This window comes from Mauremys reevesii, linkage group 4 (assembly GCF_016161935.1).
Source record: "Mauremys reevesii isolate NIE-2019 linkage group 4, ASM1616193v1, whole genome shotgun sequence".
NCBI classification, from domain to species: Eukaryota; Metazoa; Chordata; order Testudines; family Geoemydidae; genus Mauremys; species Mauremys reevesii.
In genome coordinates, this window is record NC_052626.1 from 107,027,777 (window position 1) to 107,048,154 (window position 20,378).

A 20,378-nucleotide genomic window follows, 5' to 3' on the forward strand; every position below is an offset into this window, starting at 1 on the left:
TTGTTATCTCACCGCTCCGCCCTACACAGTCCATTTGTCTATTTCCTCCACTGCTTGGATCCTATCTGACATGCAGATTAGGAGTAGGATTTGTCAGAAATTCTCCCCCAGAAGGTTATTCCATTGGAAAATGCTGACTGGTCAAAATCAAAATGGTTTGTGGAGACAGGGTTCCTGCCCGTTTTCCCACTTGGGTCTCAACTCTTTGGCAGCCCAACCTGGCAGGCTGATGGAAGCTGAGACTGTGGAAGCTCTGGGAACACCAGCCCTCAAGTTCCCAGGCTGTCAGCTCTTCAGCATGCCAGACTCAAGAGATCCCAGGGGGTGCAGGGTCAGTGGCTCCCAGGCAGCCCACCATTCAGACTGCCCCAGAGACAGGCCCATTTGCTTTCCCACAGTAATTAAAACATTTTGATTTTCATTCCAAAGCAGAATGAAACCATATTTTGAAATATTGAAATCCTCTGTGAAATGGAATTACCTTTCTCCACCCAGCTCTAATTGTGAGGTTACTGGTGCAGGGATTGTCTTCCTTGTTATTTCTCTGTAACAGCGCTTTTCACAATGGGGCCCTAGTTTTTCATTGTGATTTCTGGGTGCTACCATGATACAAATTAATGGTGAATAGGTGGTTGAACTAGAGAGCAATAAGTTTTGCCCTTCAGCCCTCGGACCATAGTTGATCCTCTTGTCACCACCTTTAAAATATGTTTGCTTTTGTGGAGGCTCCCTGCTATATGTGTTTGGCCATTACTATTAGGTTATATGAGGGCTTGGCCTACTTTTTCTGTTTACTGTTTTAAGCAATGGCTTACTTTACTATGACAAATTGTTTCACGCCACAGTTACAAGAGCCTATGCTGCAGCAATTAGCTAACAATTTCTATTCCCAGACCTAAAGGGGAGATAATCTTTGGTCTGGAGAGCTGTTTTTTTCCTTCTAGCCCAGAATAGAGTAGAACTAGCTGTGCTGAGTTCATGCATAGCATAGCGCAGAGTTCATGGGAGATACTTGTGCTTAAACAAAAAAATGTTGTGGTAAGTTAAGGGGCTACATAAAGTTAAACAAAAAAACAGCTTTACTAATTGCAGCTCCATTCAAACCAGAGAGAGCTATGGAGGGTGACTGGGCCAGATCCTCAGGAAGTGTAAATGAACATGATTGTATGATTTGGCCCCGTTGTCTATTAAATGAAGAAAAGCAAAATATTGGTCTTACAAACAATAAAGACTAAATACATCTGTTTGAAAAATAAGATGGCAGTGATTGTGTTTTATGAAAAAACCAAACATGATTAGAAAGTCACCTTAGCAAAACAGCATGCCAGAAGAAGGGAGGTCTGCCTTTCATCTAATCTACAGACAGCCAGATTGTGCCTAATTGGCACTGACCCAGGTTGGGAGTGGTATGAAGTCACTATCTGTCAAGAGCTTTCTGTGCCATGTAGGGAGAATCCACATGCTGCACTGTGGGGTAGCATACCACCCTTTCTATACCCAGCCAGCTCCACTGACCAGTACATGGGTGTTGGAGGTCATGGCTGTGCCTCCTCACTGTCCCCTTTGTGGTACCTTCACAGTTGCCAACTTTCACGGGGTAAAAAAGCACCCTGATGTTCACAATAAATCAAAAATCAAGCTAATCCCATTTCAAAACAAGGCCAAAACAAACCAGTCCCTAAGAACCCCAACACTCTATGTGACTAGATCCAGACTGCATGCAATCTGGGACTGTGAGGATCCTCTTGTGCACCTCTGACTCTCTTCCCCCTGCTTGCCAGGAGCTGATAAAAAAAAAAAAAGGCAGCAGCAAGCTGCAAGCCCAACAAGCTACAAGCCAAAAACTAGCCAACAAGCAACTCACAAGCCCATTAAGCAAAAAACAAGCCCAATTTCTGCATTTTTTCCCCACGGGTTTGGAATGTCTGGGTACCTTGTGCCCTGGGTTTTGCTAGGAGAAAATAGACCTTGTGCTCCCCCAAGTGCACAGACTGTAATTGTGTCTGGTCCTTGTGCATAGGATGTAAGAAGGAAGAGAATACCTCTCCAGACACTGCACCTTTACAAGGGCCATGAAAAATCTGCCCCTTATTATAACTGATTGTATGACTTAATAACAAGGTTTGTGTGTCTAATCTAGTAAAAATGATCATTTGGTTTTTCGATTAGCCAACGACAGTGCTGATAATGCAAAGAGGAAAGTTTTGGATTTCAGTAGAAATGGAATGATGCCTTGTCTCTGGCCTCCAGTACCAACTTCCTGGGCTCAGAATTGGCAGGGATTTTAGTAACGTCTGATTGTGATGTGTTTGGCAGCCAGTAAGACCATCCGTGTGACTCTCTGGGCAAGATTGCAAAGGTCCCCCACCTTTATTTACGTGAGATGAGCAATTACCCGTATGAGTAGGGTACGCCCAAACTAACTTTTTGTATATTGCCAATCTCTTTTGTTATGGGGTTACTTAAGCCCAGTGTGAAAAATGAAAACATTCAATTACTACCCTCCATTGGTTGAGGCCTACCACATTGGGGTTCTGGTCCTTGACTAGGGCTCCTAGGCCCTATGATGATAATATTAATAAAGTTTTGATATGGAAAAAAAGTTAGTCTATTTGTTTTTTAAATAAAATAGAATATTTCTATAAAAGCAAGGCATACTTTTCTGGACTATACAGTAACCTCTCTCTGGAGACACAGACAGACAAGAAGATTGAAAAATCAAGAAAAATAAGGGACAACAAAGATACCTGAATGGTAAACTTTAAATTTGATTAGGATGCTCTTTGAAATCTGAGTAATTGTTTTAAGGATACTGTGACATGGTTTTATATTTTCTTACTTAAAACATGAGATGATGACGAAAGAGATGGTAGGAATTCTGAGACAGGTTTTAGACTTGGAGACAGAGGAAACGTTTACATAACTCACATAAATTACTTCCAGCATAAAAAACAAGACAGAAGATGTAGTCATCCTGTTAAGGAAGTAAAAGAAAAAAATTAAAAGTTAAAAAAATAAGAGGAATATATTTGTCCTTAAGTATCTCTAAACAAATACAGGAAGGTGAACAAATAAGAAGAATTAAAAGTGATACTAAATGATGGAGAGTATGACATAGTGGCATAACTGAAAGCTAGTGGGATGATTCTCTCAAATGTAATGTCAAAATTGAGTTCTTAACACCTGAATCCAGGGAATAATTACTTTAATTACAAGGCAGAAGAGTCATTAAGTACCTGGTATGTTATGTACAGCATGCAACATCTTCAAATATAAACAATTACATAATATGTATGCACCAATTCCAGTTTCTCTTCATTACAAGTTATTCTTGTCTCCCAATTAATTTATATAGACACTTTTTGTATTTTGATTCTATTTTACAAAAGAAAAAAATAATTTAAAACAGAAGAAAACAAAAACTCCGAGGAACACTGTATAGATAAAAGAACTAGGAATAGAAAGAAGAGGGGGAAGAGTGTCAAAAATGTGTACCAAGTCAGGCAGCAATGCTTCGATACTGAAGGCAGTAGTGAAATGCTTTGGATAAGGAGGATACGGGGAATTAAAAATTAAGGAGGAACTGTAATACAGTCAACATTGTCACTGCTGCTCAGTAGTAATTGCAATTTACAATCTATGAAGGACATAGTAAATATTTAAGCATCAAAAAGGAAAGGTTAATAAGATATGATATTGTTAACTGATTACAACAAGGTACCATATTATACATTTGCATCTGGAGCAAGATGGTACATTTGGAATTGGATTTTAAAAGGTAATCAGCATTGGCCTAATTCTGCTCCCATTAAAATCTATGGGAAAATTCCCAGCCAATTGACGTTGATAGGAGTAGAGTGAGTCCATCATTCAGCACTCTTAAAAAATCACACACTGAATCTATGGTAGATCGTGAATTTTTGTCCCACCTTGGGGCTGTTTTTATATTCATCACCCATATATATAGTTGGATGTGAGATGTATTTTTAAGGTCTTTCTGATCTTTTGAATTGTATATATTATACTTATTATACAGCATAAAAATGCAGAGTCACATCTTTCACCATTACTGAACAATTATAAGGCAGAGTTGGTGCAGTGAGTTTCAAAAGAGGGACACACTTTCTTTGTGCAGTTTGTTCCCTATATCTAACATAAGAGTTGTGCAGTTTGAAAGCGTATGGTTGCTCTGTGTGTCCTGAAAACCAAAACACTTACCCTGGCAATTATAGACTTCCGTGTCAGATAGTTTTTCCATATAACTACGTTTGACTTTGATATCTGCATTCTAACTGTTGCTGCTAAGGGTTTTTTCCGTTTTCTTCTCTCTTTTTTTTTTTTTTGGTGCTACTTCCTGTTTAATGAAAACTTCTGTGCAGCTGTGGAGATGGGGGTGGGGAGAGAAGTTTTTGATGTAAACAAAACTTTCCATGGAGAAACAGCAAAATATGTTTTAACAACAACAACAACTCCTCGCTTAAAATCAGTACTAGTGCCTACCTGAATTCCACTCACTGTAGCCCGGGTTAATCATTCTGTAAGAAGTCAGTTTAAAAAGCCAACCAAAGAAATAGGTAACTGAGACTCAATAAGGAACTGAGCAGTATTGTCCTTAGTGAACTATGGTTCACCATGGTGAAATACAGAATGTTTCAGATACTTTCATACATTAACATATGCACAGTTTTTCAAACTCACAATATTCACTGTTTTTCTTAGTGCCCCAACACCTGGAGGCATGTAATTACATGAGAATCTCAGCTTTCACTTAAACAAGAAAAAAAAAGTTTCTAGCCCTCATAGTTGCAAAGTAAAGCTTGAGACAAGACTCTAAAGGATTAAAAACCAAATAAAAAGAACCCTAAATTTATTTACTGTTTTTAAATCTCATTAATTTTAAGTCAGTATCATGATTTTCGAGGAGTTGACTCATTTTTAAATGCTTAGGGTGGGCAAAAGTGTATACAGGCTGCTGTTTGGAGTTTTCAGTGCACATGTGAATGAATTAGACACCGTTTAAAATTGTTAATAAGTCAAAATCTGCCCTCATACCACACTACTAGAATCAAAAGCTGAGATTTTTAAAGCTACCAACAATATTGGGTCACCCAAATCCCATTAAAACTAATGAGGACTGAGTGTCCAGATCCGCTAAGTGATTTAGAATTTATCCCAGTCTTCACTGTATTTTAAACTGTGCAGCACTTGAGGATCTCAGCAGTGGAGTGCATCGTAAATACAATTATTAGAATAAATTTTCTTTTAATTATTCAATATCAGGGTGAACTATTTTAACTAAGGCCTAGAAAGTTTTACCAGCATAGCTATGGCAGTTAGGAATGGGGTGGGGGGGAGGGAGTGGAAATCACACCCCTAACTCACAGCTCTGCCGGCAAAGCCCCAGAGTAGACACAGTTATATTGGCTAATAATAATAATTAATAATTAATAAAAATCATTTTGCTGACACAGATTATTCCGTTCAGGGAGCTAGTTTAACCTACAAACAGAAAGCGGGGGAAAAAAGAAGCTTTTGCTGTGTTTCCTGGGAGGGGGTGTGGATGTTGCTGGTATAGCTCTACCAGCAAACCTTTTAAGTGCAGAGAAGGCCTTATTTTGATAATGAAGAGGAGTTGAGGTATTAGTTTTCTTTTTCTTCTTCCTTTTTTTTTTTTTTGGGTCAGTTTAGCACAGAGGCCCTGCTTTTACTTGGTATTCAACAAACAGCTGGTGCAGCTCAGACTCATAGACTTTAATGTCAGAAGGGACCACCATGATCATCTCCTACACATCATGATCCCCTCCTACACACTGCAGGCCTGCATCATCACCACTCCGAAGATGACAAAGAAAGCCTCAATTTATACCAGTTGAATTTACTCTGGTTTCAATCAGGGATAACTGCTACCTGTGCATACTATGACTTCCTTTGTCTAGCCATGAAATTTGTACCAGTGCAGCTACACTCATTGCTAGCCTCTGATAGCTGAATTGGAGCTAAGCCTAAATATAGACAAGGCCTTATATGTTTCTCTCCTTTATATGCGTTTATAATTGCTGTTATTGCACCTATCAATTTAAGAACAGACCTCATTGGTATGTATTCTATTCCATTCGAGAACCCAATAACTTACTTTACTGTTCTTGGAATATTAGGATTTGGGCTCTCTGCTATTGTTTCAGAATTTTAGGCTATGGTCCTGCAGAAACTTATGCATATGCTTTACTTTAAGCATGAAAGTCATTCCACTGACTTCCCTGAAAACTGAAGTCAATGGAATGACTTGCATGCTTACATGTGTGCTTAACTTTAAGTATTTGCTGGACTGGGACCTTATTTTGTTACACATGCTTGAGGAAGCAGGTTAAGGAAATTCCTGCTTCTTTCTGCCTTGTCTACTCACCGGGTATTTGCCATGATTCCAGCCATTGCTGGCCAGCTATTGCTGTAGCTGTACCAATGCAAACTCCAAGTTTAGACAGGGAAACCAGTATTAACCGTCATTTACATCAGTGTAGTTTACCCCAGAATCAAGTGTTTGGCTGCATTGGTGCAAAATAGTGGCTTTGTCCATGTATACTAAAGTTTTGTTTTAGCATAGTTACACGGGTGGCTGGAATCTCAGGGCAAACCTCAGTTCACTTTTTACCTTTTAGTCAATTCATTGTGACTAGACTTTCCTGGTCTATTCTAAGTGACAGCCGCATCACACTACTGTTATCTTACTCATATTATTGTCAGGGAAAGAATGACTCACATTACAGCAGTCATTATAGCATGGATGTTATGACTAGCAACCCCAGTTACAGATACAAGGTAGCTACTTGACCTGAAACATATTCATGTGCACTCAATACATAACACAAGAGTGTGCTATCAGTTCCTTTTTAATAGCCCTGCTAGACCTAATCTAAACTGTTACTGTTTTACTAACTACTCCCACCAGTCCAGATCCACTGGTAGGAGTGCTAGTGGAGACAAGGCACCACCAGTGTCCAAAATTTTAACCACTGTGTCATCTAGAATTGCTCTCAGTAGAATCAGTGATAGATAGCAACACTGGGAAATACTAGGGTGAAATGGCCAGTGTAGACCACAGTTCTAGAGCATATTATCACTGCTGGCCTTTAACCCTGGGGAAATACAACAATAGAATGTGGATAGGCAAATAACATATACCTGCCTATTGTGAAACATCACCTTTTTGTGTCTGCTTAAAGGTTTAACAACAGTATTAGAAAGTTCCTGACATGACTGAGCAAAGTGTCAGCAGGCCAAGCATGCATGTGTCAGTACTTGAAGTCCACATCAACTGCTCACCGGACTCATAAACAGACATTGTCCAAAAAGAATAGAACAGCTTTTAAATGTTTGTTAATATGATCTTATGTTAATTTATTTAAAGAAAAATGAGATAGAAAATACTTACAATTTAGAGGGTTTAAATTGGTTTGAGCAAATACCATTTTTGCTAAGGGTTAATTTGTCTGCAGATATAGCGGTGAGGTTGGGACTATGATTGGTAGAGATAAGTAGTCATGTTACAGGAAACAAAGAGGAATGTATTATTTAGCACATACCAGAGATGGCCGATAAAACCTGACTTTGGAGGCTGTTTGGATAAGCAAGCAGAAGACTAACCTACTATGATTATCAATTTTTAAGAGCTTCATGCCCACACCCCCTAACATTTCCTACCTAAATATATGGCGCACACATCTACCTTTATACACTTTTTCATCCTTGAGATCAGCTCTTACTCTTTATGATTCTTCACTGGTTTACACATATTGGGGGGGATGCACTCAAGTCTGTTCCCCCCCAGGAATTCTAGGGCTTACAAAGTGCCCAGGATTTAGGCCCTAATGCCCAGACCCAACAAAGCATTTAAGCACATGAGTATTCCCACTGGCTTCATGTGCTTCAAGTTAAGTATATGCCAAAAAGCTGTGTTAGATCGGGGCCTACATTTTTATGATGAAAAGCATTTTAATATTTGCTATTTCTGCTGTCTGCTTAGTCCTCTCATTCACATATTAAGTAATGCTTCAGTTCCCTGACTGAATGACTGAAACAGTTATCAACAGGAGAATATACTAAACAAGTCACTTCCAGTTCAAACCTTTGATCAAGTGAGTCTTGCAAACATCTCTGCAAATACACTTGCTTTCTAAGTCTGTTCTTGGAAATGAAAATTCACTTGTACAAATGTTTATGGAAAATCCACACAGAAGGCTGTGAATACTATCCAGGCGACTTTCTGAGTTATATTCAATAAAGGATCGCAAATGGTTTCTACACTGTTTGCCCAGTACTAGTTGCTGTTATCAGTGTGACTGAGAGCTTCTATTTAATTTTTAAAAAAAGAACATAAGCCCTAGATATTTGCCTATTTAAAAGGAGGAGCTTGTTTTATCCAAGAGCCCTGCTCAGAGAGTACATTTGTGTAGGAATAAGGGAGCTGGAAATGCCTGTAGTAGAAGAGCACCTCCTATGTTGCATCAGGTTTTGTTAATTTTTTTTTCTTTGGGATTAAAGCAAGGGCTGGTGGGACAAAAGATGAATAGTTAAGTATTATAAAATCTGGCCTAAGCTCTAAGGGAGACACTCAGCCTTGACTAGGCAAGAGGAAACCATTCTCTGAGCTAAGCACTCTATTTGTGTCTCAAGCCTGTTTTGGCAAATGCCAGCCTGTTTTCCCCCCTGCCCTTTGGTTTGGTTTGTTTATTTAACTATCCAGCAATTTTCACAATGGTGCCTCTGAACATATTTCCAGAAGAGGAACCAGAAACCTCAAAAGGACCTGCAACACACCTGTGTTCTTCATTAATGCACTTCGGCCAGATTCTAGACTCAGCTGTATAGGACTCAGCCAGTATCTTGATGTTGCATACAGTGCCATGTGTAAAAAGAATGAGGAGTACTTTGTGGTGCCTTAGAGACTAACAAATTTATTTTTAGCCCACAAAAGCTTATGCTCAAATAAATGTTAGTTTGTAAGGTGCCACAAGTACTCCTGTTCTTTTTGCGGATACAGACTAACACAGCTACCACTCTGAAACCAGTGTTATGTGTGACACTATACGCATGTATGTATAAATGCAGAGGTATCTGAGATTAGCATCTGACTCATTCTTTAAAGAGAGGTCATATCATTACATCATTTAATTGCATCACACATTTGTCAAAACTCTCTTTATATAGGTCACATTCTCTCTCTCTCCTCCACACTGTAATCAGCGTATCTGACTGAGCTCCAAAGAAATTAGCTGCTCTTTCCAAACGTTGGAATTCCACAAACAACTTAACTTCTGCACTTGGATATTGGATACTGGCTGCATCTGTGACTGCCAGATGGATATTACAATATTTCTAGGAACAGGTTTGCTCTTTCTGGCTGAAGCAAATTCAGAAATTGCTTTGGCACAAAGGTGCATCAACAAAAGAGAGGTTGCTTAAGTCCCTCGCCTGATGACTTCCAATAGGTCTTCCTGAAACCACAACTCTAGGAATTCTTTCTGCCTCAAACCTTCTGAGTCAATAACATACATGCAAATTATGATATTATGTAAGTAACTTGTTATGTTGCATATGAGTCTTACTGTCCTATACTAATATTGTGTGTACATTAGTTTCCCTGTGTACTGCACCAATACTTAGGTGGTGGGACTTGGGTGTGTGATTTTGCTGAGCCCCTCACGGCAAGTGAGACTGCCCAGCTATTTGCACCTACATAACCTGAGACCCAGTAGGGGGGTGCGACCAGGTGACACCTTTGGCCTGGGAAGGGAGACAAAGAGGAGAAGGGGCATGAAGGGGGGTGTCGGAGGTCAGGTGGCTGGAGGTTGGCAGTCTGCATGGGGGGACTGGAAGAGGGGGAATCCAGGGCATCTGGCCCAGGATTCCCAAGATGGACTTGGCTGAAAGTCACTGATGTCTGTAATAGCAAGCTCTGTTCTACGCTGTGGTCCTGTCAATGAATAAACCTTCTATTTTATGCTGGGTGAGAGTCACATCTGACTGTGGAGTTGGGGTGCAGGGCCCTCTGGCTTCCCCAGGAGTCCCACCTGTGCAAACTTGCTGTGGGAAGCACATGGTGTGAAAAGGGGATGCTGAATGCTCTGAAGTCAGACCCAGGAAGGTTGAAGCTGTGTAAGCTTCTTGCCCTGGAGACATTATGCTCAGAGAAAGGAGGCATGCTCCCCCAGAGTCCTGGCTGGCTTCATATGGAGTAGTTCCAGAGCAACACTTGGTGACTCCATGACAACAGGTGTCAGTGGTGGTATCAGACTGCACCCCGTGAACAGAGCATCCTGCAGTAAGTGACTGGGGAGCAGTAAAACAAAGTGGGATTAGCGAGAGACAGACATGCTGGAGGATCTGAGAGGTGCAGTTCCAGGAGGCGGAGGAGCCTAAGGCTTAACCCCAGAGTGAGAGTGGACCCCCGAGAAGGGCTGTTATACTGAAGGGGTTCCTCCCAGGGATCATGGGGAGCTGGGGGAGCTGAGAGAGCACAGGCCTGTGAGTCTGTGACCACTTGGGAACAGCATGGAGATGACCTATAACCATCTCCTTAAGAAGGACATTGTAGAGCTATGCAGAGAGAGAGATGGCTGCTCATTGAAAGATTTACCAAGGCACAGCTGATTGCTCGGCTGGAAGAGAATGATCGCTTTAAGGAGCCAATTCCTGACCAAGCTGGGGCTGCGAGAGAGGCTGGGAACAGCCAGGCAGCCCCAGGGATCATCCCAGCCACTGACCCAACCAGGGATGCGGGAGGGGCTGAAAGAAGCCAAGCAGCCCCAGGATCCACCTACCCAACCAGCAGGGAATCTTCCTGACCGAGTTCCCCATTGGTGGAGCTGTGATGGTTGGAGTTGGAAATGGAATTGAAACTGAAAGAGCTGGAGGACCATGAGAAGGAACATCAGGAACGGGAGGACTGTGAGAGACAGAGGCAGCATGAACTGGCGATGGTGGAGCTGAGAAGCAGAGAGACCCCTACCATGGTGAGTGGGGGTGGGCCGCAGGGAACTCCAATATAAAAGTCCTGCCTCAGTTTAAGGAAGGGGATTATATAGATGCCTTCCTCACTGCCTTTGAGAAGGCTTGCAGTGTGCACCAGGTTCACCCTGCAGAAAGGTTTCGGCATCTCACCCCCTTACTGGGTCCCAAAGCCATAGAGATGTTCAGCCAAATGGATGAGGTGGAAGCAGGGGACTATGAACTGTTGAAACAAGCCCTGCTGCGCAAGTTTGAGCAGACCTCCGAGGCATACAGGAAAAGGTTCAGGAGTGTGCAGAAGACCCAGGGGATGACCTATTTGGAACTGGTCACGCTGATGGCGGAATACACCCTCAAGTGGGTGAACGGGGCCCGGGCCCAGACCAAGGAGGATGTGATTGAACTGATGGGGCTGGAGCGACTATATGAACTCTGTCCCCCTGACCTGAGGATGTGGCTGGTGGATAAAAGGCCGAAGGACCTGCGCCACTCAGGGCTGCTGGCTGACGAGTTTGTAGACAGCAGGTCGGGATATGGAATGGAATCCCAGGGGAACAGGCCCACATCAGTACAGAAGGGGGGGTCACACAGAGGCTTCCCTGAAGGGAGTATTGGATAAATCCCTCCCGAGAGGCACAGCCAATTCCAGAGCTGACCGACCTGCCCCGGGGACCAACGGGACCTGAGGTGTAATTACACTGTGGGCAGAGGGGCCACAGGTGGGCCCAGTGCCAAAAGCTCAGGGACAGGATGAGCAAACCGAGCCCTCAAAGGGTTAACTGGGTTGGAGCCCAGCTGGAGGAGGGACTGGCTCCCCAGGCAGGAGGGGCTGGCAGTTTAGCAGTAGCCCAAGGGGGAGGAGTCTCCCAAGCCAGCTCCTCGGGGAGGCTTGATGCTCCGTGTGACGTTGAACTCCATCTGATTTTATGAAATATGCTAATGAGTATGAATATAATGTAACTGAAATATGCTTCATGCAAAAGGTCTCTTGTAAGGTATTATTACAAAGCTTATAATACACTGAGGTTGGTCATCCTATTTGTATAAATGTGTCATTCTTGTATCTAAAACTAGAAATGTAAAATATAACTCTAAGGTCCAACTTGAATTAGTGTCACTCAAAGCACTTTACAAATATGAATGAAGTAAGCTTCACAACAGTTCTTTGAGATAGGACAGTATTGTTATCCCCATTATGCAGATGAGAAAAATGAGGCACAGAAAGGGCTTGACTTTTAATAGTTCTCATCATGTACATTTCTCATAGATATCTATGGGAGCTGCAAGTGTTCTACACTTTTTAGGACTTTTTAGGACTCTCTATAGACAAACGGGTAGAAAACAAACTATGAAGAATCATTGTAACTAATACAATGTTAAACACACATTGTATACAGGGACTCATGTTCAACTCCATGTCAGCTGGTTGTAGTTATCTCTAAGGTCCACGCACAACCAGCTGACATGGAGTTGAACATGAAAGCCCCTGTTCATACTGAGTGCTAAATCATGCACCTAATAGCTAGCTGAAATTGGTGCTTTGGCTGGACCTCTGATGTGTCAGTAGGTCTTATCACACATATTGTGTGGACTACTTATGGGCACAAGGGAACAAGATTCTTTTCCTCACAGTTAAAACTATATGGAACAGAGAAAGAGGTGCAATTTTTTCAGTCCCTGTTTGTTTGTTTTAATGTATTATTGGTCAGAGAGACAATAAAGAGCCTGTTTACTAGGCTGGCATGTTACAAAATGGCCAGTCCTTTGGAAAACAATGAACATCCATTAAAGAGTAAAGTAACTTAATTCTATCTGGTCAAATACAGTATCATTTTTCCACCAGGAAACAAGTTATTAAAGTAGGCCTTCTCTTTCTCTACCAGTGTCAATCATAAAAACTCTAGTAACTGAAGTGGGGAGAAAAAATAAACAATTGAGAATAATTAGGCGGCTTATTACATTATGCTGTGGAGTTGTAGCCATGTCAGTCCCAGGATATCAGAGGGACAAGGTAATATCAGAGTACCTTTCCCAGAACTGAAGAAGAGCTCTCTGTGGCTCAAAACCTTGTCTCTCTCACCAACAGAAGTTGGTCCAGTCAGGGGCGGCTCTAGGAATTCCGCCGCCCCAAGCAGAGCGGCGCGCCGCGGGGCGCGCTCTGGCGGTCGCCGGTCCCACGGCTCCGGGGGACCTCTTGCAGACGTGTCTGCGGAGGGTCCGCTGGTTCCCCGGCTCTGGTGGAGCATCCGCAGGCATGCCTGCGGGAGGTCCGCCGGAGCCGCCTGCCGCCCTGCTGGCAAAATGCCGCCCCAAGCGCACGCTTGGCGCGCTGGGGTCTGGAGCCGGCCCTGGGTCCAGTAAAAGATATTCCCTCACCCACCTTGTCTCGATTACACTAATCATAACAGTCTCATTGTTACCCGTGTGCTCCCCGACCTGTGTGTTTTACCCACCTGTTGCTTCATCTTATATTTAGATGATAAAATCTGTGAGATAGGGATAGTCTGAGTGTGTACACAGTAGCATACTAGGGCCTTGATCCTGAACTATCACATGCTACTGCAATATAAATAAATAATGAAGTTGAACCAAGGTATTTGGGACCTTTGACTCTCATACTAAAATTTAGTAGTGCATGTTATCACCCCTCATATATATTTATAGCAATAGCAATCTTACATTGTTAGAGCACATTTCATCCTGAGAGATCCCAAATCAATTTTGTAGAACGTATACAGTACACACGGATTGTTTGCCCACCGCTGAAATACAACCCCCAATTGGGGTGAAATGCAGCAGCTGTTAAGGCCTTGTCTACATGACAAATGCTTTGCTAGTATAGCTGTAGCGGTACAGCTATACCAGCAGAGCCCCCTAGTGTAGATGCAGCAAATACCAACAAGGAATTTTTCTGTTGACATAGCAACACCACTTCTCAAAACAATTTTAGTCATGCTCAAAGAAGCACTCTTCTGCCAGCAAAGTTGCACCTATACTGAAGTTTTGTCATCAGAGCTATGTCTCTAGGGTTTTTCATATCTCTGACTGATATAGCTATGCCAACAAAGCTTTGTAGAGTAGACCTGGGCTAACAGTGCACTGCAACACTGCAGACCAATCCAGAACAGAAACTGAAGAAGAATGATAGCTCAAAGTGAATGGGCAGAGAGAATTTTAGGCAGGGAGAATGTAGTTACCTGAGCACTAGCACAGTATGGACTCAGAGTGGTAGCTACTGAATCACTGACTGTTCTGCATACTCTCAAACAATCCAGTTCCCTTGCTGCTGTGAAATAAAAGAAAGTAAACACTGTTGACAGGCTGTTGAATTAGCAAATACAATGGCTCTTCCACTGATCATGAAGCCCCTCATCCAAGTCCTCCAAAGTAAAGATAGGGAAGGATGATTTCCCCTTCTTCAGACCATTTAGCAGCCCATTTTCAAACCCAGGGATGATCAGACCTCATGTCAGCAGATAATACTCAGTGGTCTATTTGGCCTTTGAAAGGTGTGTGGCTCTCCAGTTAACTGTAATGGGAACTGTAATGCACAGGTACTGAGAGGGGGCACATACCTCTAACTCTCTTTGCTGTATACCAGCACTACAAAGAGAGAGACTTATAAATCCAGCTTTAACCAGAGAACCTGTGAGAAAGCTAGACTAAAAACCAAAACAAACAAAACAGGTAAGTCAGAGCTGACCTATAACAATGGCCAGTTCCACCAAGCTGGAATTTCTGGTTAGTTGAAGTACAATAAGATTTGATTTTCTATGGTGCCTTTCAGACAGATATCCTAAAGAACTTTGCCAAGAAATGAGATGTGCTATGACAACAGAGGTAATACTGGGGTTGAAAACATTCTCTGCATTCATTGTGTACTTGTATTTTTACATAAATTCCTGCTCCTGCCTCCTTTGTGGGGCAAAGAGGTTCAAACACAATGGAAATGTCCATTCTAATTCTTCTCTCATTACACTGGAGAAAATCAAATCTGGGATATCTCCACTGAGTCAGTGGGGTTACACCACTGTAAAACATGTATACATGAGAACAGAATCAGGCCTACCATCTTAGTACTCTGCAGTGACTTGGGCCATGTGAAGCCTTTTGCTGGGGGAACTCCTTGTGTGGCACTGCAGTGGCTCAATGCAGCAATGTGAAGAGGAATTTATGGGTACCACTGTCTCTACCTGGCCCATTGCCAAACACAATACAGATCTACTGGCCCAGAATGCCATGGGAGAGCTGTTCTGTGGGTGCCATGTACCTCTCGGATAAGGGGAGGACTCTGCACCTATTACCAATACATTTCTCTCCTGCAAAGCCCTTTCACTGTGGCCTTTGACTCACTTTGTGAAAGGACCACAGTTTCACCTTCAGAGTTTCTGACCCAAAAAAGGAGACAAGGTGCTTCAATTACAATACTCTGAGTTCCCCAAACCACCTCTACATTCCACAGCTGTATTACAAATTAAAAGTGTAATTGATGCTACTATTATTAATCTGTACTGTGATAGCACCTACACATCCCAGTAAGGAATTCAAGCCCCAGCTTCTAGCACATTTAACAGCGAGATGGCCCCTGCTGCAAAGAGCTTACAATCATCTCAGTTTCTTTTTGACTGAAGAACACAAACAGATTCTGCTGTCCACTACACTGGTCTGAATCAAGAGTAACTCCGCTGTGGTCAGTGATGTTACGCTGACTGCTGCGAGGTCAGAATCAAGTTGATAGTCTTTCCCCATCTATTCTATGTGTTGAAAGAGAACTGAAAAGGCAGAGAACTCAGAAGTCAAAGCTCTCAAGATGTGTACTGGTAATACTGAAATAACATTTGCAGGAATTTGCAGGGCATATAACAACAACAAATTCGAAATCAATTTTGGCAAGCATATCACAGTATCTAGGGTTGCTTTGGTCTCCTAGGTTTGTGAAGAGCTATTAAAATTCAAATGAAATCAAGGGCCATGGTAATTATTTTAGTTAATTAAAAAAAATAAAAAAAGGATCCTCACTATCTTGTTAATTGCCTGCACAGAACTCAGCTTGATGGGTAACATGGAGTATTGCCCTCAACACCTCCAAATACTAGGGATGAAATCCTGACCCTATTGGAGATACAATGGAAGTATTGTCATTGACTTCAATGGATCTTGGATTTCACCCTAGAATTTTATTATATTTAACCACTCACTTCACATAAAAAAAACAAACACCTTTTTAAATAGGCTTTGTAGTTTACTGGGAAATACAAGCAACATGGAAATTTCATTTCCTGCCTGAAGCAGCAAAACATGGAGCCATTTAATTCTGATTTTCCTGCTATTTCAGAACTCATTATAAATGAAAGAAAACATGTTTGGTTTGAACTATGCAGTTCTTTTGTTGAATGTCTAAAATTTAAAAATTGCCATTGTCAATACAGTTGCATATTATATTCCTAGGGGTCCCTCTAGTGGCTAAAGCAGCAGGCTAATTTATCTTAGCCCAGTAGACCATAGAGTGGGCTGCAAGTGGGTTTATGATCTTCTGTCTCATTGTGTTTTCACACAGAGAGAAGGTGCTGAGGTTTTTCTCAGAGTAGGACGTGAATGAATAAATTCTTAGCACTTAGTTTCCTGTCTCCCAAATGAGTCAAAAGACTAGGCAAAAATCTCAGAATCAATTCTCTAAAAGGGGTCTAGAGTCATCTTTTGTTAAAAGTTGGTAACAATATTTTCTAACATAATTTGAACCTTCTGATTTCGAAAATAGTTGTTACCAAGCTGAATTCTGATGTTTAGATCCTCAAACTTGCAAACAAATATGGTCACCAAAATTCACCAGAAATGTTTAAAATACCAACAGCGTGCGAGTGAATTTGTGAGCATCAAACTGTTTGGCATAATTCCTTTTCAGTCTATTAAGAACAGAAAATGAGAACACATCATTGTTTTACCACCTATTTCACCCTAATATTCAACTTCTTATGGCATTTAGTCATCCATGTATCAGAATATTAGAAATAAGTTATGATAACACATAGTTTTCTCCTTTTCTTCCATACTTAGTATTTGTTTTATGGTACATAATGCTTTGTAATTAGAATAGAATTAATGTGGAAGTAATGGTGATACAAAAAGAGAGCACAACAGTAGTTAGATGAGACAGGGATTTAGGACACTTAGAGTTGTAGCTAAACCATGGAACTGGTAGTAAGTCTCAAGAGAGCCACACCAGCTTCCTACAGTCCCTGCATTATTTGCCCAGAATCAAGTAAAGAAGATGTGAGTAAAGCAGGTGAACAAGGATTGCTTGGAGTAAGGGAGGCAATGGTCACCGGAAAAAAATGGCAAGATGTCAAATACAGAGAGGCCATTGACAGAATTGGCCCTTCTTTCATTCAGAACAGACAGTATCAGTTGTGTGGCACAGAAATTGCTATGCCCAATACACTAACAAAGGCAAAATGCATAGGTAAACATCTGTAACTGATGTCTCATGTGTGGCAAGCTGTAGTGATTCCAATAAAGACACCAGTGTCCATAATGCAAGACAGTACAGTACTGTGAAAACTATGGACTGGAGATGATACATGTTTTGTGAAGAAGTGCATCCTAAACAGAGACTCATCTCTATAACTACAGTCAACATGAGTTAATAGTTAATGAAGGCAACTGTTTTGGACCACAAAATGAGTTTGTATATCTGAAGTAAAATGACCTCATAGCTGCTGAAGTCAAGTATCACCTGACTTGTTACATCCTATTTATGAGGTCTGTGGTGAAAAAGAGTGAGAGCAGCAAAATTACTGACAGCTAAGCTTTGGCTTCAAAATGAGCTTCAGCAAGCAGCAAATCAAGGCCATGTTTTGGAGCTATCTGATGTTTGGCATCATTACTGCAATCTTGCAAAAGAAACTGGCATTGAAATTCCACACTCTGGCATCAGTCAAAGATCATCATTCAATGAAAAACTCCAAACTCATATTAGGGATTTAGTTCATTTCATTTCATTGCCTGATGGGTCTCTTGCTGAGAGATAAACACTCTTAGGCCTGGTCTACACTAAGGGGGGTGGGGTCGAACTAGGGTACGCAAGTTCAGCTACGCGAATAGCGTAGCTGAACTCGAAGTACCCTAGTTCGACTGACTTACCCGTCCAGACGCGGCGGGGTCGAACTCCGCGGCTCCAAGGTCGACTCCGCCACCGCCGTTCGTGGTGGTGGAGTTCCGGAGTCAACCGGAGCGCGCGGGGAGTTCGAACTATCGCGTCTTGATTAGATGCGATAGTTCGAACTCCGAGAAGTCGAACTCACCGCATCGACCCGGACGGTGATAATAGACCTACCCTTAGTTCTAGCCAAGTATAAATATTGTGACAAAGTTCCTCCTCTACCTTGGTGGGTCCTGCGCTTATTGGTGGATTTGCTCACCTCAGTGATCTTCCCCTCTGGTGGAACCCACAGTCTGGGTCAACTCCTCCTGTGTCTGATCAGGAGTTGGGAGGTTTGGGGGGAACCCGGCCCCGCCCTCTACTCCGGGTTCCAGCCCAGGGCCCTGTGGATTGCAGCTGTCTATAGTGCCTCCTGTAACAGCTGCATGACAGCTACAACTCCCTGGGCTACTTCCCCATGGCCTCCTCCAAACACCTTCTTTATCCTCACCACAGGACCTTCCTCCTGGTGTCTGATAATGCTTGTACTCCTTAGTCCTCCAGCAGCACACCCTCACCCTCTCAGCTTCTTGTGCCTCTTGCTCCCAGCTCCTCACATGCCCCCCCCCAAACTGAAGTGAGCTCCTTTTAAAACCCAGGTGCCCTGATTAGCCTGCCTTGATTGGCTGCAGGTGTTCTAATCAGCCTGTCTGCCTTAATTGGTTCTAGCAGGTTCCTGATTACTCTAGTCCAGCCCCTGCTCTGGTCACTCAGGGAACAGAAAAGTACTCATCCAGCGACCAGTATATTTGCCCTCTACCAGACTCCTGTACCCCACTGGCCTGGGTCTGTCACAATATGTACCTATCTCACAAATAACAGATTCTCCCCAAGATGAGGAGATGGCCATCCTCATTTACCACCTCCAGAAAGGCATATTTCTGTCACGGGTACATATTTGCATTGAAAATTCAGGCAAATACTTGGCTACAGAGCTTTCAGTGTCCATGAGGATAATGTAGCTGCTTGCATTCCAAATAGCATGTACATGTTCCCACTGCTTAATGTATGCCAAAGCTGAGCCCCAGTACCTCAAAGCTTGGCAGTTCATAGCCCTGGTGTGTCTGGGCTTGCTGCATCAGTTATAAATGTAAAATAATTGCTTGAGCCCCAGCACCTCTTTCATTACAAATTAAGCCCTGCACGTTCCTCCACCTGCTGTATGAAGGGTAGTCTCTTCTTGAGGACAATGTGATGAAGAGAACTTTGAGAACCAAGAATCAGTGAAATTCAGTGTGTTTAGTATGGCTCAAGACAATATATGTGGTGTGAGCAGTGCAAAGGAATGGCCATCAAAGCATATTGGTCTTGAGTGCACCCTCCATTAGCCAACAAAGTCAAAACAACTTGTTTAACTTTTAACTTTGCATAAGGGTGGTCATTGCATTAGTTATGAAGGAATCCTAAAGGTGGAGACAGCCCTAGCAGAGAAAACCCTACAAACTATGGATGCTAAAAATGGTGCTGTTATTCCTCCCAACCTGACTCCCAGCTGACAATATTGACATACATGATGAGTCTCTGGATGGCAAATGCCCATTCCATGAAACCCAGATCGCTGCTTGGCAAAGAGGACCTGCCTCTGATCTGATGCTGAATGATCTAAAAAGACAACAAACAGCAGCACACAGCATTCCTGATGCAATTGACACAATCATACCAGCCAATGTAAGAAATAATAGAGCAGAATTTATATTTAAGGACTATGTTTGCAGAGAATCTGAAGAAAACTGTGAAGATGCAGTGCATGCAAGAGTTTCTGATATGGCCTTTATCATTAAACATCAAAATGAGAACCCAAAATGTGGATGGACACATTTCAACCAATTGCACGTGACAACAGAAACAGAAATAACTACCATTGGATACTTGCCAATCATTCAAACCCCTGCCCATGAGCTATACACTCGCAATACTCTTGCAAACATGTTATCAGTGCTTGGACAGAAATATGTGGTGCTAATATTGGTGAAGCTCTGATGGAACTAAAAGGGGCCACATCACAGTAGAGGGAGTGGCTTATTCCATAATAAGGCTCCATATCTCAATGAACTTTCAGAAATGTATAGGCCAGCACACACAGGCTTCAGGGCTAGCAAATGCCTGTACTGAAGTGGAGCTCATGGACCAAACCCAACAGAACAAGATATGAGTGGCCAATCATATGCCAGGGTGA

General features: G+C 42.3%; 1 protein-coding gene across 1 annotated transcript in view; it reads left to right on the forward strand.

The window, feature by feature from the left end:
• Positions 1-10,548: 10,548 nt before the first annotated feature.
• TRPM5 (transient receptor potential cation channel subfamily M member 5) overlaps positions 10,549-20,378 on the forward strand; it is an 86,925-nt gene continuing 77,095 nt past the window's right edge. Inside the window, 3 exon segments of the mRNA XM_039535987.1 lie at positions 10,549-10,602; positions 10,605-11,009; positions 11,108-11,529. Of these exon segments, the coding sequence (XP_039391921.1) occupies positions 10,549-10,602; positions 10,605-11,009; positions 11,108-11,529 (881 nt within the window).